Source organism: Lepidochelys kempii, chromosome 1 (assembly GCF_965140265.1).
Source record: "Lepidochelys kempii isolate rLepKem1 chromosome 1, rLepKem1.hap2, whole genome shotgun sequence".
NCBI lineage: Eukaryota > Metazoa > Chordata > Testudines > Cheloniidae > Lepidochelys > Lepidochelys kempii.
Genome location: NC_133256.1, coordinates 190,383,186 through 190,398,720, shown reverse-complemented (window position 1 = coordinate 190,398,720; position 15,535 = coordinate 190,383,186). Strand labels below are relative to the sequence as shown.

The window sequence follows — 15,535 nt, the reverse complement described above, 5'->3', positions numbered from 1 at the left end:
CACACAACAGAATGATGCCTGTGCTGGAAAGGTTTGACTGGCAGTTGATCAAGGGAATCCTGATGCTGTGGATAAGCGCAGGCACACTGATATTCCTCTCCTAATGAAAGAATGGAATCGATTTTCCCTGTAGAATGGACTTTTGTATAGAATCACTAACCATCCCAGGCAACACCCAAAAAAACAACTGATTTTACCTCAACAGTTTCACAAAGCTGTACTACAATCTTTACATGATGACTGTGGGCATCTTGGGTTTGATAAGACCTACTGGCTTGCACGAGACCGATTCTACTGGCCACGGATGAAGACTGATGTTGAGGAATATTGTAAGACATGTGGCCGGTGTATACACAAGTGAGCTGCTCGACTGTTTCGTCTTCACAGTGAAGGCCCTATGGATTTGGTCTATATGGATTTTCGCACAATTGAACCCGATAGCAGAAATACTTGTAATGTGCTAGTCCTAACTGATCATTTTACAAGGTATGCACAGGCCTTTCCCACTAAAGATCAAAAAGATTCTACTGTTTCTAAAACTCTTTCGGAAAAGTACTTTGTGCAATATGGGCTGCCCAAGCGGATGCACTCTGATCAAGGATGCGACTTTGAAAATCGATTAATTCAAGAACTTCTGACTATGCTAGGTATAAAAAAAATCCAGAACAACACCTTATTATCCACAGGGAGACCCACAGCCTGAACGATTCAATTGGATCCTGCTAAATATGTTGGGAACCTTGAATACCAAACTGAAATCTAGATGGAGCCAGCATGTTAGCCAGCTTGTGCATGCTTACAACTGTACCCAAAATGAGGCCACTGGGTATTCTCCGTATTTCCAAATGTTTGGGCATGAAGCACAATTACCAGTAGACCTCTGTTTTGTGGTCTCAGTGGATAGATCTTCCCGCCAGTCTTACCTCCAGTATGTGGCTAATTTAAAAAAAGACCTGTGTGCTACTCATCAACTTGCTCAGGTGGCATCTGATAAGATGAACTGGGGCAATAAAGAACGTTATGACCAGAAGATGCGATACTGTGATCTGCAACCCGGTGATCGTGTTCTTATCAAAAAAATCTTGGTCTCCCTGGAAAACATAAACTTGCAAACTGCTGGAATTCGCAGACCTACATTGTGGAGAATCAAATGCCTGGGCTACCTGTCTTTAACTAAAGCCTGAAAAGAATGGTGGCCCATTAAAGACTTTACATCAAAACCACTTACTTCCTCTGGGGCAACACGTCAGAATGGATGCTCCATCAGATATCGAGCCTATCTCTCTACCCAGATCATCTAACCAGAGAAGAGCTCTGACGTCCAAGAGTTCCTCCCACAACTCCATAAGTGGTCTAATCCTGTGCCAGTCCCTGCTACCATGATGGACATCAGAGACTGATTCTGAGGAGCTTTGCCCTGACTATATAACTATGTATCAAGAACCCTCAGATATATCTACTGGGTCTGTTGTACTGCCACTTGAGCCAGATCAACCTGAAAGCGTAATTAGCACACCTCCTTTAAACTCTGAAGCTCTTCCATTCTTTCCGGTGGGAGAAGTCCTCAGGGAGGGCGTAGATGTATGCAACAATCCTCCTGGGTCTTTAGTTGTAGGGAACAAGGTTGCTACAGATGTTGCTCCTTCTACAATGGCTAATTCTGATGGAGCTTTATTAACACCTCCTGTAGAAGATGAAGAAGGGATGGTACAGCACTTAAGGAGGTTCCAGCAAGAATTCAGGCCCCCACAGCGATTAACATATGATGTGGTTGGAGTCAGCAGTGAGGTGTCCATCCCCATAGTACATTGTGGGGTGGTTGTGCTGAAAGATTTTAAAACACCTGTGGATTCCAAACTAGAATATGTGATAAGCTCAAGCGTTTTTTATGGTGGTGCTTACCTCAGGCTAGATCCTTAAATTATTCCAATTCTAGTGGGCCTACACTTTATCTTCCATTGACTGTTATCCCAGCTAGCAGTAGGAATTAAGAATGTATGTATTATATTGTAAATTAAACTGTTTTTCTTCTTTGTTCTGGTTCCTTAATGGGGACATTAAGGATTTTTCTGGTGGGGGGAGAATGTAGGCACCCCTTATTAGAGGGGCCTCTGAACTTTTGGGGGGGAGTGTTCCAAGGGAAAAGCCTGTGTGCTGCAATCTAGCTTTAGAGACTACAACTCCCATGATGCCTTGGGGAAAGGGGGAGAGATCTCCTCCTGCAGGGAGAACAGGCGGTGGACTCTATTTTGGGAAAAGAAGTGAGATTGCTGCTGTGGAGCTTGGTCCATACTGGGAGCTGCTGCTAGGAAGCCAGAAGCTGCTGCTGAGAGCCTGCAGGGGCTTTGATCGAGCAGGGAGCCTCAGAGGCTGTTGATGGCTTCACTGGAGTCAAGAGCAGAGACTATTGCTGTGCATAGAGCTGCCTGAGGTGGGCTGCAGTGAAGGAACTATGAGTAGCCCACACTCCTGTTTGGGAAAGTACTTGCAAGGGAAGGGGCACCGCAGAGAGACTGAGTCTGAGGAGAGGCATAGTGATCTTCCCATCGAACTAGGACCCAGAGCTGCTGACATTTGGTGGGGCCAGCTCCAGTTTTGGAGGGGTTCTGAAGCTTTTTGACTTGGCTGGACTGATACACGGAACCAAGAGAGTGCTGTCTCCAGCTGCAGATCTTCAAGCGCGCCCACGCAAGCAAGTGTTTAGGACTCTGAGATCCAGAGTGTGCACTGTGGGGTGCAGTGAATGGTGGCAGTGTAAATGCCAGTTAAGTTTAATTTATTACTGTATATTATATTTGTTAAATGATTTTATTCAACTGTTTCTGTAGATTTAAATTAGTAGTGACATTTTAGTCTGTTATACCCTGTTTCTTAAATTGTTAAGTAAATGAGTGTTTGTGTAACCCACACACCTCCTGGGTGTGGTGTTCTGTCCTATCTAGGGGCACCCATATCACTTAGAGAGAGAGATAAAATGAGTCTGCTCTACAGCCTTAGCTAACAGCTAGTTGGCTTTTAGCTCATGCGGTAGAGGCTCATGCATTAAGCTTCAGAGGTCCCAGTTCAATCCCACCCACCGACGACCAGGGTCTGTCGCCGTTACATTAGCTCTAATTTAAGTATATTGGATGTATATTATTTATAATTGGTATTTGAGTTAGACCCATGCCACAGGTTGTTGTTGTTATTATTATTATTATTTATTATTATTACTATTTGAAGGCATTTATTCCTGGTGGTTCCCAAGGCACGCCATTGAGTGTGTACAGGGAACAGCCAGGTGGAGGTACCACCAATTTTAACTTCCTTTAGGAGAAAAGGGACTGCAGCAGAGAGGTGGACAGAGGATTCCCACTTATCCAACATCACCACTGGGATACTCAGGATCTCCTTTAATGTCAACAACGTCAGGTGCCCAGGGACACAAGTGAGTGTTGCCTGCTCCCGAGTAACCCAGGGAAGAAAGGCAGTTACAATACTATATATGGATGCTTTGCTATTACTGCTGTTGAAAACATGCATGTGTTTGTGTGCCTCTTACTTTCTCCCTGTCTTTGAAGGGGGAAAGCATAAGGAAGACACATCCATCATGTCTGGTATCTTGTCTCCAGTGTGGCCATTGCCAGACATAGGGTATAAACCAGAGCTGAATGAAAATTTAACAATTTTGAAAATTTTCACAAAAAAGGATGAACTTTTTTGTGAAAATTTAATGAAAATATGTGTCCTGGCTATCAACCAGCTCTAGTATAGATACCCCTGTAGCTCTTAGATGCTATAGCACTAAGGTACAAGTGCCTTAGAAATATTTGTGACAGAGACCACTCATCTAATCATGCTATACGTAGAGGAGACGTTTATTTCTGTACCCAGCATCCACAGCTAGTGGCCAGTTTAGCCTTTGAGCAGCAGAGTGACTCTCTCATGGACAATAATTGTATCCTAGTAGATAAAATTATCATAAGAAAACAACTAAACATCCAGCAAAGTCCTAAAGCTCCCAAATCCCTGTATGTCTCCATCCCTGGTACTTCTAAGCCTCCAAATGCCAACATTTCAATTATACCTCCAAAACTGGGCCCAAGAGTTTTCCATGCATATAGGTGCTGGGTGCACAAACATGATTTACATGAGCAAATGCCTATTTTGCATGTACAGTGCATGTACAAAGTTTTTTCGGGTGCAACTGTAACGCCGACAGACCCTGGTCGCTGGCGGGCAGGATTGAACCGGGGGTATCCGGAGCTTAGTGCATGAGCCTCTGCTGCATGAACTAAAAGCCAACTGCCTATTAGCTAAGGCTGTAGAGCAGACTCATTAATTGCTCTCTCTTTAAGTGATCTCAGTGCCACTAGATGGGACAGAACACCACACCCAGAAGGTGTGTGGGTTACACAACCTTAGAGGCTGTTTGAAATTCTAGCTCTAAATGTAGAACTTTGGAGGTGTGGGGGGAGGAAAGAGATTTAACTTCAGGTAACTTTCCAGCTCCTACACCTCAATCGCATTTGGTAGTGTAATGGACTTTAGAATGGACTCTCTCTGCAGTTTGCAAATGTGTTCCTGTTATACCCAAGAGCGGTCTTGTCATGGCTCCATAAATGGGAGCATTATCATTGGAAATAGATCTACTGTTAAGCCCATAACTTCATGTATCAAATCTCTCTTGTTTCTCCAGGTGAAAGAACAGATCAGTTCTCAGATGACTTGCCAAGGTCTGATTTTGACCGTGGTCTCTATCATGCTCTGCAGGGCAGAAGGTGAGGCCAGTGGTATTTCCTCTCAGATTTCTACAAGGGGTGTGGGGGCTGGTCTCTGATTCCTGAGGCTCCACCAGAGCAGTGAAGTGACAGCTCACTGGGTCCTCTAAGACGGAGATTCTTAAACGGGGGGACACGGAATGTATTCTGAGAGCTGGCTGCCTTCAGAGCTGGGCTTCTGGGGAGCAGCGGCTGCTGGCCAGGGGCCCAGCTCTGAAGGCAGCACCGCCACTGCTAGCAGCACAGAAGTAAGCATGGTATGGTATTACCAGCCCAAGATGGAATGGCTCTTCTCCACACACAAAACCAGGTGCACCCCTCACACCAGTAACAACAGTGTGATGCCAGTAAGCAGTATCTCACTTAAAATTTACATTACTATATACTTAAATGGCTCTGTTTGAATCAATGCCTTAATGTTTTTACTATTTAGTGAAAGTTGCACATAGCTGGGTTTTTTTAATTGGTATGTGTACTTGTGTGGCAGGAATGGGCCATAAACTACTTCAGGCAGAAAGAAGGGGGATGCAAGCAAATAACGTTGCGAACCACTGCTCTCAGAAACCAGTTAATTTCAGTCTCCCTCTTTCTCTGTGTACATAGATAACTTAATGGATTCTTTCTCCATCTGACTCTGTGGGAATGGCTTTGGGTCTCTCTTGCTAGCCAGTCTTCCTTTAACCTCTTATAAAAAAAAATCTTTTGGGAGAACCAGAAGCCATATGTGGATTTAATCAAGTGGAGGTAGGTGTATAGAGGGGTTGGTAAGGAGATGCAGTAAGTGGCTTTCCCTTTTTGATGGTCTAATAAAGATGGAGGTCAAGGACCTCGGCTGATGTAAATCAACAATGCTCCGCTGAGGTCAATAGAATAGCCCCAATTTACATCTGCTGGTTATCTGGCCCAGAAAGTCAGCAAGAGACTTCTAAGCATGACCGAAGGTGATATTTGTCTATTTCATGTATTGTTTTATATCACTACAGCAGACACAGTGATACAGAAAAAAGTGGTGGAGGTGGGTGGCAATGTGACCTTGAGCTGCCTCCTGATGGGATCTTATGACATTCTGCAAGTTACATGGCAGAAGACAAATACTAGAGAGAATTTGGCTACGTACAGTGTATCTAAAGGAGTAACTGTTGCTGAAACATACCGAGGTCGATTAAATTTCACACGCCTGTCACTAAATGATACGGCCATCACCCTCTGGAAAGTTGGAATCCAGGATGATGGATGTTACAAATGCCTCTTTAATACCTTTCCCACCGGAGCCATCCCACAAGACACCTGCTTTACTGTCTATGGTAAGGTTCTCTGTGGGGAAGAATCTCTAAAGGGAAGGGAAGGTGTTTTCTAGCTGCAGCATTTGCTTGCAGCATTCACTGGTCAGTTGCATCAAGGACTCCAGCCCTGGGAGCTTCCCCGCAGCAGTACCATGTCTGTACTAGCTGGAACTGCGTTAGAAGAATACCCTATCTGTTGCTGCTAGAGGGACTCCAGCAATGTGAGCCGCCTCACTGCAGGCCCCTGTTACTGCATGTGGAGACTCTCACTGTGAGCGTCCTTACTTTAATGTCCTCTAAGTGCCGCCTAAAACTCATGGAGGGGGATCTTCCTCCCTGCAGGGTCTTCCCAGGCATGGCTAGGACTCAGGCTGCGTGAGCCTCATTGCACAGCGCTATTGGTAGCAGCTAGGAGAACATTGTCAAGCGGCCACATGATTTATCTCTTGGTAGAAACCCTCAATTCCGGGATCTCAAAAGAAGTTAATGCCTCCATGATAGTTCCCTTCAATATAGGAGACCAAGGGAATAGGGAATGAATCATAGCAAGGGTCTGGGGCAGGTGGACTTGTTTGTATTCCTTCCCTATGGGGCTGCATCAGAATGCAATGAGGTACATTGGTTTCGATGCTATTCCATTTGATCAAAAGCTCCTTGCGTTTGTGTGTGTTTCAGAGCAGCTCAGAGGATCTCTCCATTATGTAATCTCTGAAGGCAACTTGACAGCCACCTGTTCTGCTAATGCCTGGCCTCGTCCTGTGATCTCCTGGATTGTGCCGAAAGCTCAGAGTGAAAAGACAGAAGAGGTGGTCACGCACCCCAATGGAACATTGTCCGTCATCAGCAAACTCTATGTCAACCGTTCTACAAGCCTGGCTGGGCAATTGCTGATCTGCAGAGTACGGCACATGGAGAAAGACAGAGATTACAGTGTGAAAGTGGAAGACGGTCAGTTAGTGATATATACATGACCAGTGTTAATGTCCTTTTGGCTGCAAGATTTTGTACTAGCATATCTTCAGCCCCATTTTTGGATGGGGGGGAGATAACGGGAAACTAATGTCCAAGAAAGAGAAGAGGCAAGTGTTTGTGTGGTGGGGAGGGAGAAAGAGAGAGGATCCTACTCTGAGTTCAGCACTGCATTGGGGTTTGGTGCAGGAGTCGGCAGTCTATCACTATGTGCTCTGGAGGGGAAAAAAAGTTAGAGAGCTCTGTATTGTTACCAGATTTCCCATTACTTCGGGGTATGCTCATTTATTAGGGTTACTCTTCTGAGGGCGGCAGGTTCTGTAATTCTGTCAATGTACTGCTTGTGTCACTTGTGTTTTTTGTATGTAGCTCTACTTCTCCCTTCTGCAAGTCCCCTCCCAATGGAGCTATCCTGCAGGACCTAGTGCCCCAGGGCTGGGTTCCTCAACTCTAGAATCAGGTGTGCACGCACACACATACACACACACACACAGACTAACAAACCAAGTCTGAGTGGACAGGGTCAAGCAACACTTTCAAGCTGACCCCTTATTTGCCCCTGGACTCGGTAGTCTGGGTCGAGGAGCACTTCCAAGCTGCTACCCTCACATGTCACAGGTTCAGCACGTCCCTATCCCCACTTTCACATTACAATTGTTCTGGTAGTAACCCACTTGATGAGCAAACCCCACAGGATTTTGGGGCACTGCAGGGATCTTTAGCTTAGGTAAGAGGAGCATTGCTGCAGAGTAAATGGGAAAGCCAGAAACACAAAGGAGTAAAGTTCAGAGAGAGCAAGAGGGAAGCAACCAGCTTAACCATAAAAGTTATTTATTGAATAAAAGTGATAACCACACCAGGAAAGCCTAAACAGACACAATAGTTACATGATTAAGGAGTACAAAAACTGATCAAACAAGTCAGGGTTAAAAAGTTATACCTGAGGTAGAAAAGAAAACAGAAAGAGAAAGATGGGGTCTCACCACTCCACAAAGCTTGAACTGGTTGGGGTTCCCAGGTGATGATGGTAGCTCAGGGTCCTGAGTGCTGGAGACAGGCAGAGCCCCCAGCACGATCAGTCAGGAGAAGAGGGAGTCCCAGTGGAATGGATGCGGTGTTTGAATCCAGGCATCAGAACACTTACTTGAGTGTGGGTAGGAGTTTTTTGTAGGGAAATAACAATGGTTCAAGGGAGAACACTAGATTTGTTTATGGATAAACTGTTGACTCAAGGTTTCAGAGTAACAGCCGTGTTAGTCTGTATTCGCAAAAAGAAAAGGAGTACTTGTGGCACCTTAGAGACTAACCAATTTATTTGAGCATGAGCTTTCGTGAGCTACAGCTCACTTCATCGGATGCATACCGTGGAAACTGCAGCAGACTTTATATTCACGCAGAGAATATGAAACAATACCTCCTTGCTCAAATAAATTGGTTAGTCTCTAAGGTGCCACAAGTACTCCTTTTCTTTTTGCGAATACAGACTAACACGGCTGTTACTCTGAAACCTGTCTTTATTGACTTAAATATGAAAATGAATAATTCAGTCAGTACAGTATCACTTGTTGTTTATTTTAATAATGAATTCAGTTACGTGCTCTCTGCCCCTACATTTTCAGTGTGACATCAACTTTTTGTTTTTTTACTGCCAACCCAACAATGTCAGTGGAGACTGGTGTTTTGGGTAGCTGGGAGGGAGACATTTGAGGCTCAATTTTTATAGGTATTTTTGGATTCATCACTAAAGTATTTGAGCACATCACAGTGCTAATGAATTTGTCCTGCCAGCATCCTGGTGAGGTAGAGAAGTATTATTAGCCCAGTTGTTATAGAGAGGAAACGGAAGCATTAAAAAATTAAGGGCTGAATACTCAAAAGGAGTTACGCTCCTTTCATTGTTTAATTTCCACTGATTTAAATAGAAATTAGGAACCTGATTGCTTTTGAGCACTCAGTCTTTAGTTACTAGTCCAAGGTCGCACAAGAATCCTGTGAAAGAAATGGGAATGAAACCCACATGGCCCGAATTATAGTATATTCGGTGCTTTGACTGTAAGACAATCCTTCCAGTTTTATAGCACCTGGGAAGGCATGCAAGGCAGTTTGGGACTGTGGATTGAATCAATTAAACTGTATGATTTTTAATGATCGTTTTAACACAAATGGTTAACAACCAGGACTGGTCAAAATTTTCCACCAAAAAATTGGATTTTTAATATTTTTATTGAAAAAATTCAAAATGACAATTTTAATTTCATCTGCAGTTGAATCTCTGGTTTAGGTTTTTGAAAAGAGGTGAAAATTTCAGTTTTGAAAAGAAATCAATATTTTGGTTTTTTAACTGTTTTTGTTGAAAAATCAAAAAGGTATGTGAAATCGAACTGTTTTTGCAAAATGTGTCAATTTGGACAAACCTGCAATTTTTCAAAGAAAAACAATTTCAGATGAAAACATTCAACCATCTCTTATTGACACCATGGGCATTTTTGGCTTGATCCAATTCTCATTGAAGTCAGCGAGAGTCTTTTCATTAACTTAGATGAGAATTGGATCAAGCCCTTAAATTGTCATCGTTGGGGTTCCATTGCTAATTCCACTTTGAGATGAAGGAAAGCAGTTTACATGTCTTTGAACTATTGTTTAAGCCTGCTTGCAAGCATCATTACATGCACTCAATTCATATTTTGAAGGTTAATTTAACCTTTGCAACTACAATAGAAATATTAACTAAGAAGAAATGCATGTTTCTTTCATAAATGAAAACTTGGAATCTGGAATGGGTAGGATTCTTCAAAAAATATCATGGCTTCTGAATACACAAGGTCCTGCTTATTTATCATGACAGCGATGGAGAGACAGTAAGGTTTCTTTGCTGGTAATGATTCTGGTTACATCTTGTTAGCTTGATGAAATGTTTTCTGATTTCCCAGAGGTTGTGGAAACAGAATAGGGGAGCAATAAGTGGTGAAGATGGGCACCGCAGGTATTTTGACTTGTGTGTTGTCAAAGATAAATTTACTCAGCCAATGTTGCTCTGAACAACTCTAGTGATGACCTAAATAGAACTTGGAAAGAGCCCCACATCGCCGTGTTCCCCATTACGCCCTCTACATTCTCTCATGTATCTGAAGTGCCTTTGTTTGATTTTATTTCCCACAGGCTGGTGGTTTTCAGTTCCTTGGTTGCTGGCCACAGCGGCCCTACTCATAGTTTTTGTTGTGTTGGTTCTGACTGTGGTGTGCTGGAGAAGACGCAGGAAAAAGCAAAGCGGTGAGTCACTCTTTCAAGTGAAAGCCAATAGCTGATTGACTGTGTTGCTTCCACACAGGTGGTATTAAGCGCTTGTAAAATGGCAGTTGCACAGGATAAATTGTGCCTGCTGAGGTGTGTGTGGTAGTACCATATGAGACAGGTACATTTGCGAGTGTTATTTCCATGTTTATTAGAGGTTGCTTCAGTTTCTTACAATTTTGGAAACTATTTGTCTGAGATTCTCTTGGTGAGGATAATACACTGCATATCATTTCAGTTAACTCCAGATTAGCAGAATTAGGTTAAAGTCACAGCAAAGCATAATTTCTGAATCTCATGTTCAGAGTTATGACTGCGCAGATCAGGTACCCTTCCCGTCTCTATTGGCTTTACAGGGTCTTACACAGGAGTCCAATCCAAGTCTCCTCTGAGAGGATTTTCAGGAAGGAAACAGATGACTTCTTCCCTCATTTTTTAAACAATGACCCCACTCACAGACGCCATCAGAAGAAGGGATCTCACCTGATCATCAGTTGGATTTTAATTACTGATCAGATTCCCTAATATAGTCCTTGGCATCTTTTTACTGATGCAGAGCACACACAATCTTGTTATGGTCCCATAAAGAATGAAAAACAAACAACCCCCCACACCCAATTTAAACTGTATCATTCACTAAATCCCATTACTTTGCAACAAGATGGACAAGAGGGAGTCTTGGTGAGAGCTGATTCTGGCCTCCATTGTTCTGTGCAGGTTTCACATGAAAAACCCATTTCACATGAAAAACCCAATAAACACAATAATTCTTCAAGGGAAAATTCAATTTTCCTTCTCCCCCTCCACCAGTAAAACATGGACAGGGGGCTCAAAAGGGGCAGCGCTGTAAAGTCAGGGATATGGACCTGTACCGGTGGCCACTTCTTACCAGTGCACTGTACTGGCGTTTACCACCTTACTTTCACTCCTGGCTCCAGCACTGGGAGACTAGGCCTCCTCATTGAACAGCTGTGCGCAACCCCAATGCCTCTCCTAATTTCCCAGGCCTAATACTTAGTCAAGCTGCCTGGTTTCATGGTCTCCTTGTTTCCATCCCCCCACCCTACACGCTCTTGCTCCTCTCAACCCATACCTTATTTGTATTTATTTTTATTAACTCCTAAATATTCAAAATGACAGAAAGGTCTGCACTCCTTATGTTGCTATAAAATGTAAGAGCCCAGCCCCAGCTTGTAATGTAGCTAATTCTAACAACATCTGAATTAATGCAAAAGTGCATAGACAATTAATATAAATGAATTTATAAACAAATAGAAGAGATGATGTGGTTTCTTAAAAGATTTGATGGGAGCAAGCTGCAGAATTGGGAAGTTGACTTTTTCCCAGGAAAAAAAAAGAATCTGCCCGGCAAGCTAGAGAGAGAAATCTCCTCCTCCATGCAAACAACACGAAGCAGCCAAACTATTTTTTCCTTCTTGAAACATGTTTTGATGAAACAAACATAAGAGTGTATTTTTTTCCAATCAAAATATATCAGAATGAATCTTTAGGTCAAAATATCCCAATTGCATAAATTAGTGCAACTCCACTGAAACTAGCAGAGTTGTGTCCTCTTACAATAGTGATTAAATGGATGGTGAAAAACCCACCCAGAGAGAGGCTGAGAGCAGAATGCAATTGCTTTTGAATTGTCCGAGATTTGGATATATGGACAACTAGCACTGGTCTCTGGAGACGCTGCTTGAAATGCAAAGGTTTGCGAGTGAGCTTTGCAAATATGGCTTCTGAAATAGTTATCATCAGCTGGAGCTTAGCGCTCTCCGGAAGTAAATATCAGTCTCTTCACTGAAAATTTGCTCAACTCAGTGCAAATATTGCAAATTTGGTTTGACAGACCTCCCTTTACACACTCACCACGTTCGCAGTGCTGTGTTGTGATGTTGCATCCTGACAGATATAACACAGAATACTTTTCACGCTGCGAGCCCAGAAGAGGCTTGTGTGTGTTCCAGAAGCTCACTGTTGGAGCTTGGGGTCAAAGAGTGGAAGACAGAGAAGCACAGAGTCCCATATGCCAGTGTTTGTCGGCAACTTCATCCCAGTAACATTAACCGATCAAAATACGTTTTGATCGTTTAAAATCTAAATATTTCCTCCCATTTCTAAAATCTGCCTGCTCATTGTTATGTTAATATGTGACTTTACCAGAAGTCTGGAAGGACCCTTTACCTCAGTTCTTTTAACGTACTCAGTGCAGGTCTGGACCAGACTATTAATTTCTCACTTTTCTTTACATACAAAGAGTTTTATAGAACACGTTGAGTTGTACTTTTGTTAGTTTGGAAAACTTAGAGTAAAGTCCTCTGCACAACAGTACTTTCTCTAAGGTCATTGTAACCTCCTTTTATATTCCTTGCTGTGAGGGACAAACTGAGGAAAGGTGTTTCCCATCCTTTTAATAAACATCAGATTCGCTGAAGGCCTCATTGTTTAGTTTATGCTGTAAAATACTCTCCAGAACTTGCCCACTCTAATCACTTTTTTTCACTTTCCAGCATCTGGTTTTCTACTTGTTTTTATCTATTTACTGAAAACTGCTGACAGACTCTTCGTCTTGTGTATGATTTTTTCCCCCAAGAGTTATTTGGTAGACAATTTTCTTAAATTAATTCCCATTTTAGTTGGAGGGTCAGTCATACAAGATGGTGTACAATAGGTCTGCATTGTATTGGCTGCTTTTTGCTTACCCCCAAACTGATAAAAAAGCAGACAAAATCAGAAAAATAGTTAATAACAGCACATTGTCACTCACCAGGTCAGCTCCCTGAGCATCATCAAGTCACATCTACTAACTCAATTGTCACAAACAGTTTGCACTGCCATGAGTCCTGCAGAGGGAGCAGGATTCTGTTTCGCTTCTTCTATCATCAAGAGAAGTGTCAGCTAAGTCCTGATTGCAGAATCTGTATTGCTGCTGGTGGTGGGACAGGCAGAAATGGTTTTTTTTCTGCTATATTTTTTTCTAAATCTCAGGCTGTTTGCAGCACAGGCCATTTGGGACCTGGGTGGTGGGGGAATCATTGCTCTGTTTAGTTAATAGAGCAAGTTTGAGCTCATATAATGGCAAGAAGAACTATGGAACCACCCTGTCAAGGTTCCTTCCCCACTCTGAACTCTAGAGTACAAATGTGGGGACCTGCATGAAAACCCCCTAAGTTTATTTTTACCAGCTTAGGTTAAAACTTCCCCAAGGTACAAACTATTTTACCTTTTGTCCCTGGACTTTATTGCTGCCACCACCAAGCATCAAACAAAATATAACTCGGAAAGAGCCCACTTGGAAACGTCTTTCCCCCCAAATCACCCCAATCCCTACACCCCCTTTCCTGGGGAAGGCTTGATAAAAATCCTCACCAATTTGCATAGGTGAACACAGACCCAAACCCTTGGATCTTAAGCACAATGAAAAAGCAATCAGGTTCTTAAAAGAAGAATTTTAATTGAAGAAAAAAAGTAAAAGAATCACCTCTGTAAAATCAGAATGGTAAATACCTTACAGGGTAATCAGATTCAAAACATAGAGAATCCCTCTAGGCAAAACCTTAAGTTACAAAAAGAACCAAAAACAGGAATATACATGCCATTCAGCGCAGCTTATTTTATCAGCCATTTAAACAAAACAGAATCTAATGCATATCTAGCTAGATTACTTACTAAGTTCTAAGACTCCATTCCTTTTCTGTTCCTGGCAAAAGCATCACACAGACAGAGAGAGCCTTTGTTTCTCCCCCCCTTCAGCTTTGAAAGTATCTTGTCTCCTCATTGGTCATTTTGGTCAGGTGCCAGCAAGGTTATCTTAGCTTCTTAACCCTTTATAGGTGAAAGGGTTTTTTCCTCTGGCCAGGAGGGATTTTAAAGGCATTTACCCTTCCCTTTATATTTATGACACACCCACAGTAACCTTTTATCATGTTCAAACTATAATCATATTTCAAAGTGAACACAGTTTTGTAAGGAGTCCCCTTCAGATTTCACTCTAGCTCTTCCCCTCATTTCTTCTTAGTTTACTCCCCCCCAAAAAATTGTTACCTTTAGACTTGGTGTTGCAGAGACTGATGTCCTCTTGGCTGCCTTTGCAATCCATTAATGCTTTTAAAAGTGTTGGCCAGAGCAAATTAGTAAGGAAAGAGACAAACATCCTGCGTGGGCAGTTTATGCTACTAATTTATTGTTGCAGGAGCCTGCTGGAACAAAGAACAAATCATACATATGTCAGTCTGATCCCACTTGCTTGGAAGAGAAAAAAGGAGCTAAGAGACCAGAGGGTTAGGCCAGAAAAAGCTATTCACTGTGTCTTGTCAGTACTCTCATGTAGAGCTGACTGGAGGACAATTCTGTTCCACAGCAACTTGAAAGGTTTTAAAATTTGTTTTTGTTTCACAGAGACAAAACATTTCAAAGGTTTTTGTGAAAATAGAATTGTGTATCTCTGTCTCTCTCTACCTATCTAGGATTGAAACCTTAGCTCCCCAAGTGTCTGTTCATGTGTCCTGGAGGACAGGACATTAGCTGGGATGCAGGAGAACCAAGTTCAAGGTACTCTGTCTCATTCAGATGAGAATTTTTAATTGTAGTTCACTCTTAACCAGGCAGAGCCAGGACTTAAAGCGGGGTCTACCACATCCTAGGCCGGTGCCCTAGCTTCCAGGCTGAAGAGTGCCAGAGAGGTTGTGTGCATCTCTCTCAAAATATCTTCCCAACAAAACTTCATTGAACCAGATGTGTGTATGCAAAATGTTTCAGCTTCAGTGAAACAGCATTGCCACCAGAGCTCCCCCTTGGGTTAGGATGCAGGCAGCATTGTAGAGACTCTTCTCACTCTAGTGCCCCGTTTGTCGGCCAACCTGGTTCTGCAGACCATCCGCACACTTAAAGTTCAGTCACCTTCCAGGGTATCTAAGTCCTGCTGTAAGCTGGCTTCTTCCAATTGACCTCTTCAAAGTCCCTTTACCCGTCTCCCATTGGGTCCACAGTGAAGTCCTTCTAAAATCAAACAGAACTTAACAGAATCACACTCTTCTTTTGCAGAAGAGCAGATCCCAGGACTTATCCCTGGGCCCTAGAGCTCAGAACTACAAACAAAATTAAACTCCCCAGGCTTCCCATCCCTCTTGGGCTCCTCTTCAGCTCCCAGTTTCTATGACAGAGCACCAGCCCCAGGACTGCCTCCCTGGAGCCTCATTCCAGAGGCTCCACACAGGAGTTAGTACC

General features: G+C 43.0%; 1 protein-coding gene across 16 annotated transcripts in view; it reads left to right on the top strand.

The window, feature by feature from the left end:
• The window catches only part of LOC140895616 (OX-2 membrane glycoprotein-like), a 135,998-nt gene that overhangs the window by 11,733 nt on the left and 108,730 nt on the right, over window positions 1-15,535 (top strand). For 11 of the 16 annotated variants that reach the window (XR_012154287.1, XM_073305754.1, XM_073305783.1 and 8 more), the window contains 4 exons: window positions 4,679-4,760; window positions 5,744-6,064; window positions 6,719-6,991; window positions 10,172-10,282. Coding sequence is in view for 13 of the 16 variants with exons in the window: in XM_073305754.1 (XP_073161855.1) it covers window positions 4,703-4,760; window positions 5,744-6,064; window positions 6,719-6,991; window positions 10,172-10,282 (763 nt within the window). In the remaining 3 variants the exon portion in view is untranslated. Of the gene's footprint in view, window positions 1-3,312; window positions 3,428-4,678; window positions 4,761-5,743; window positions 6,065-6,718; window positions 6,992-10,171; window positions 10,283-10,659; window positions 11,041-14,775; window positions 14,861-15,535 lie in introns of those variants that run through there. The other 5 variants (XR_012154293.1, XR_012154291.1, XM_073305763.1 and 2 more) reach the window with 3 other exon arrangements.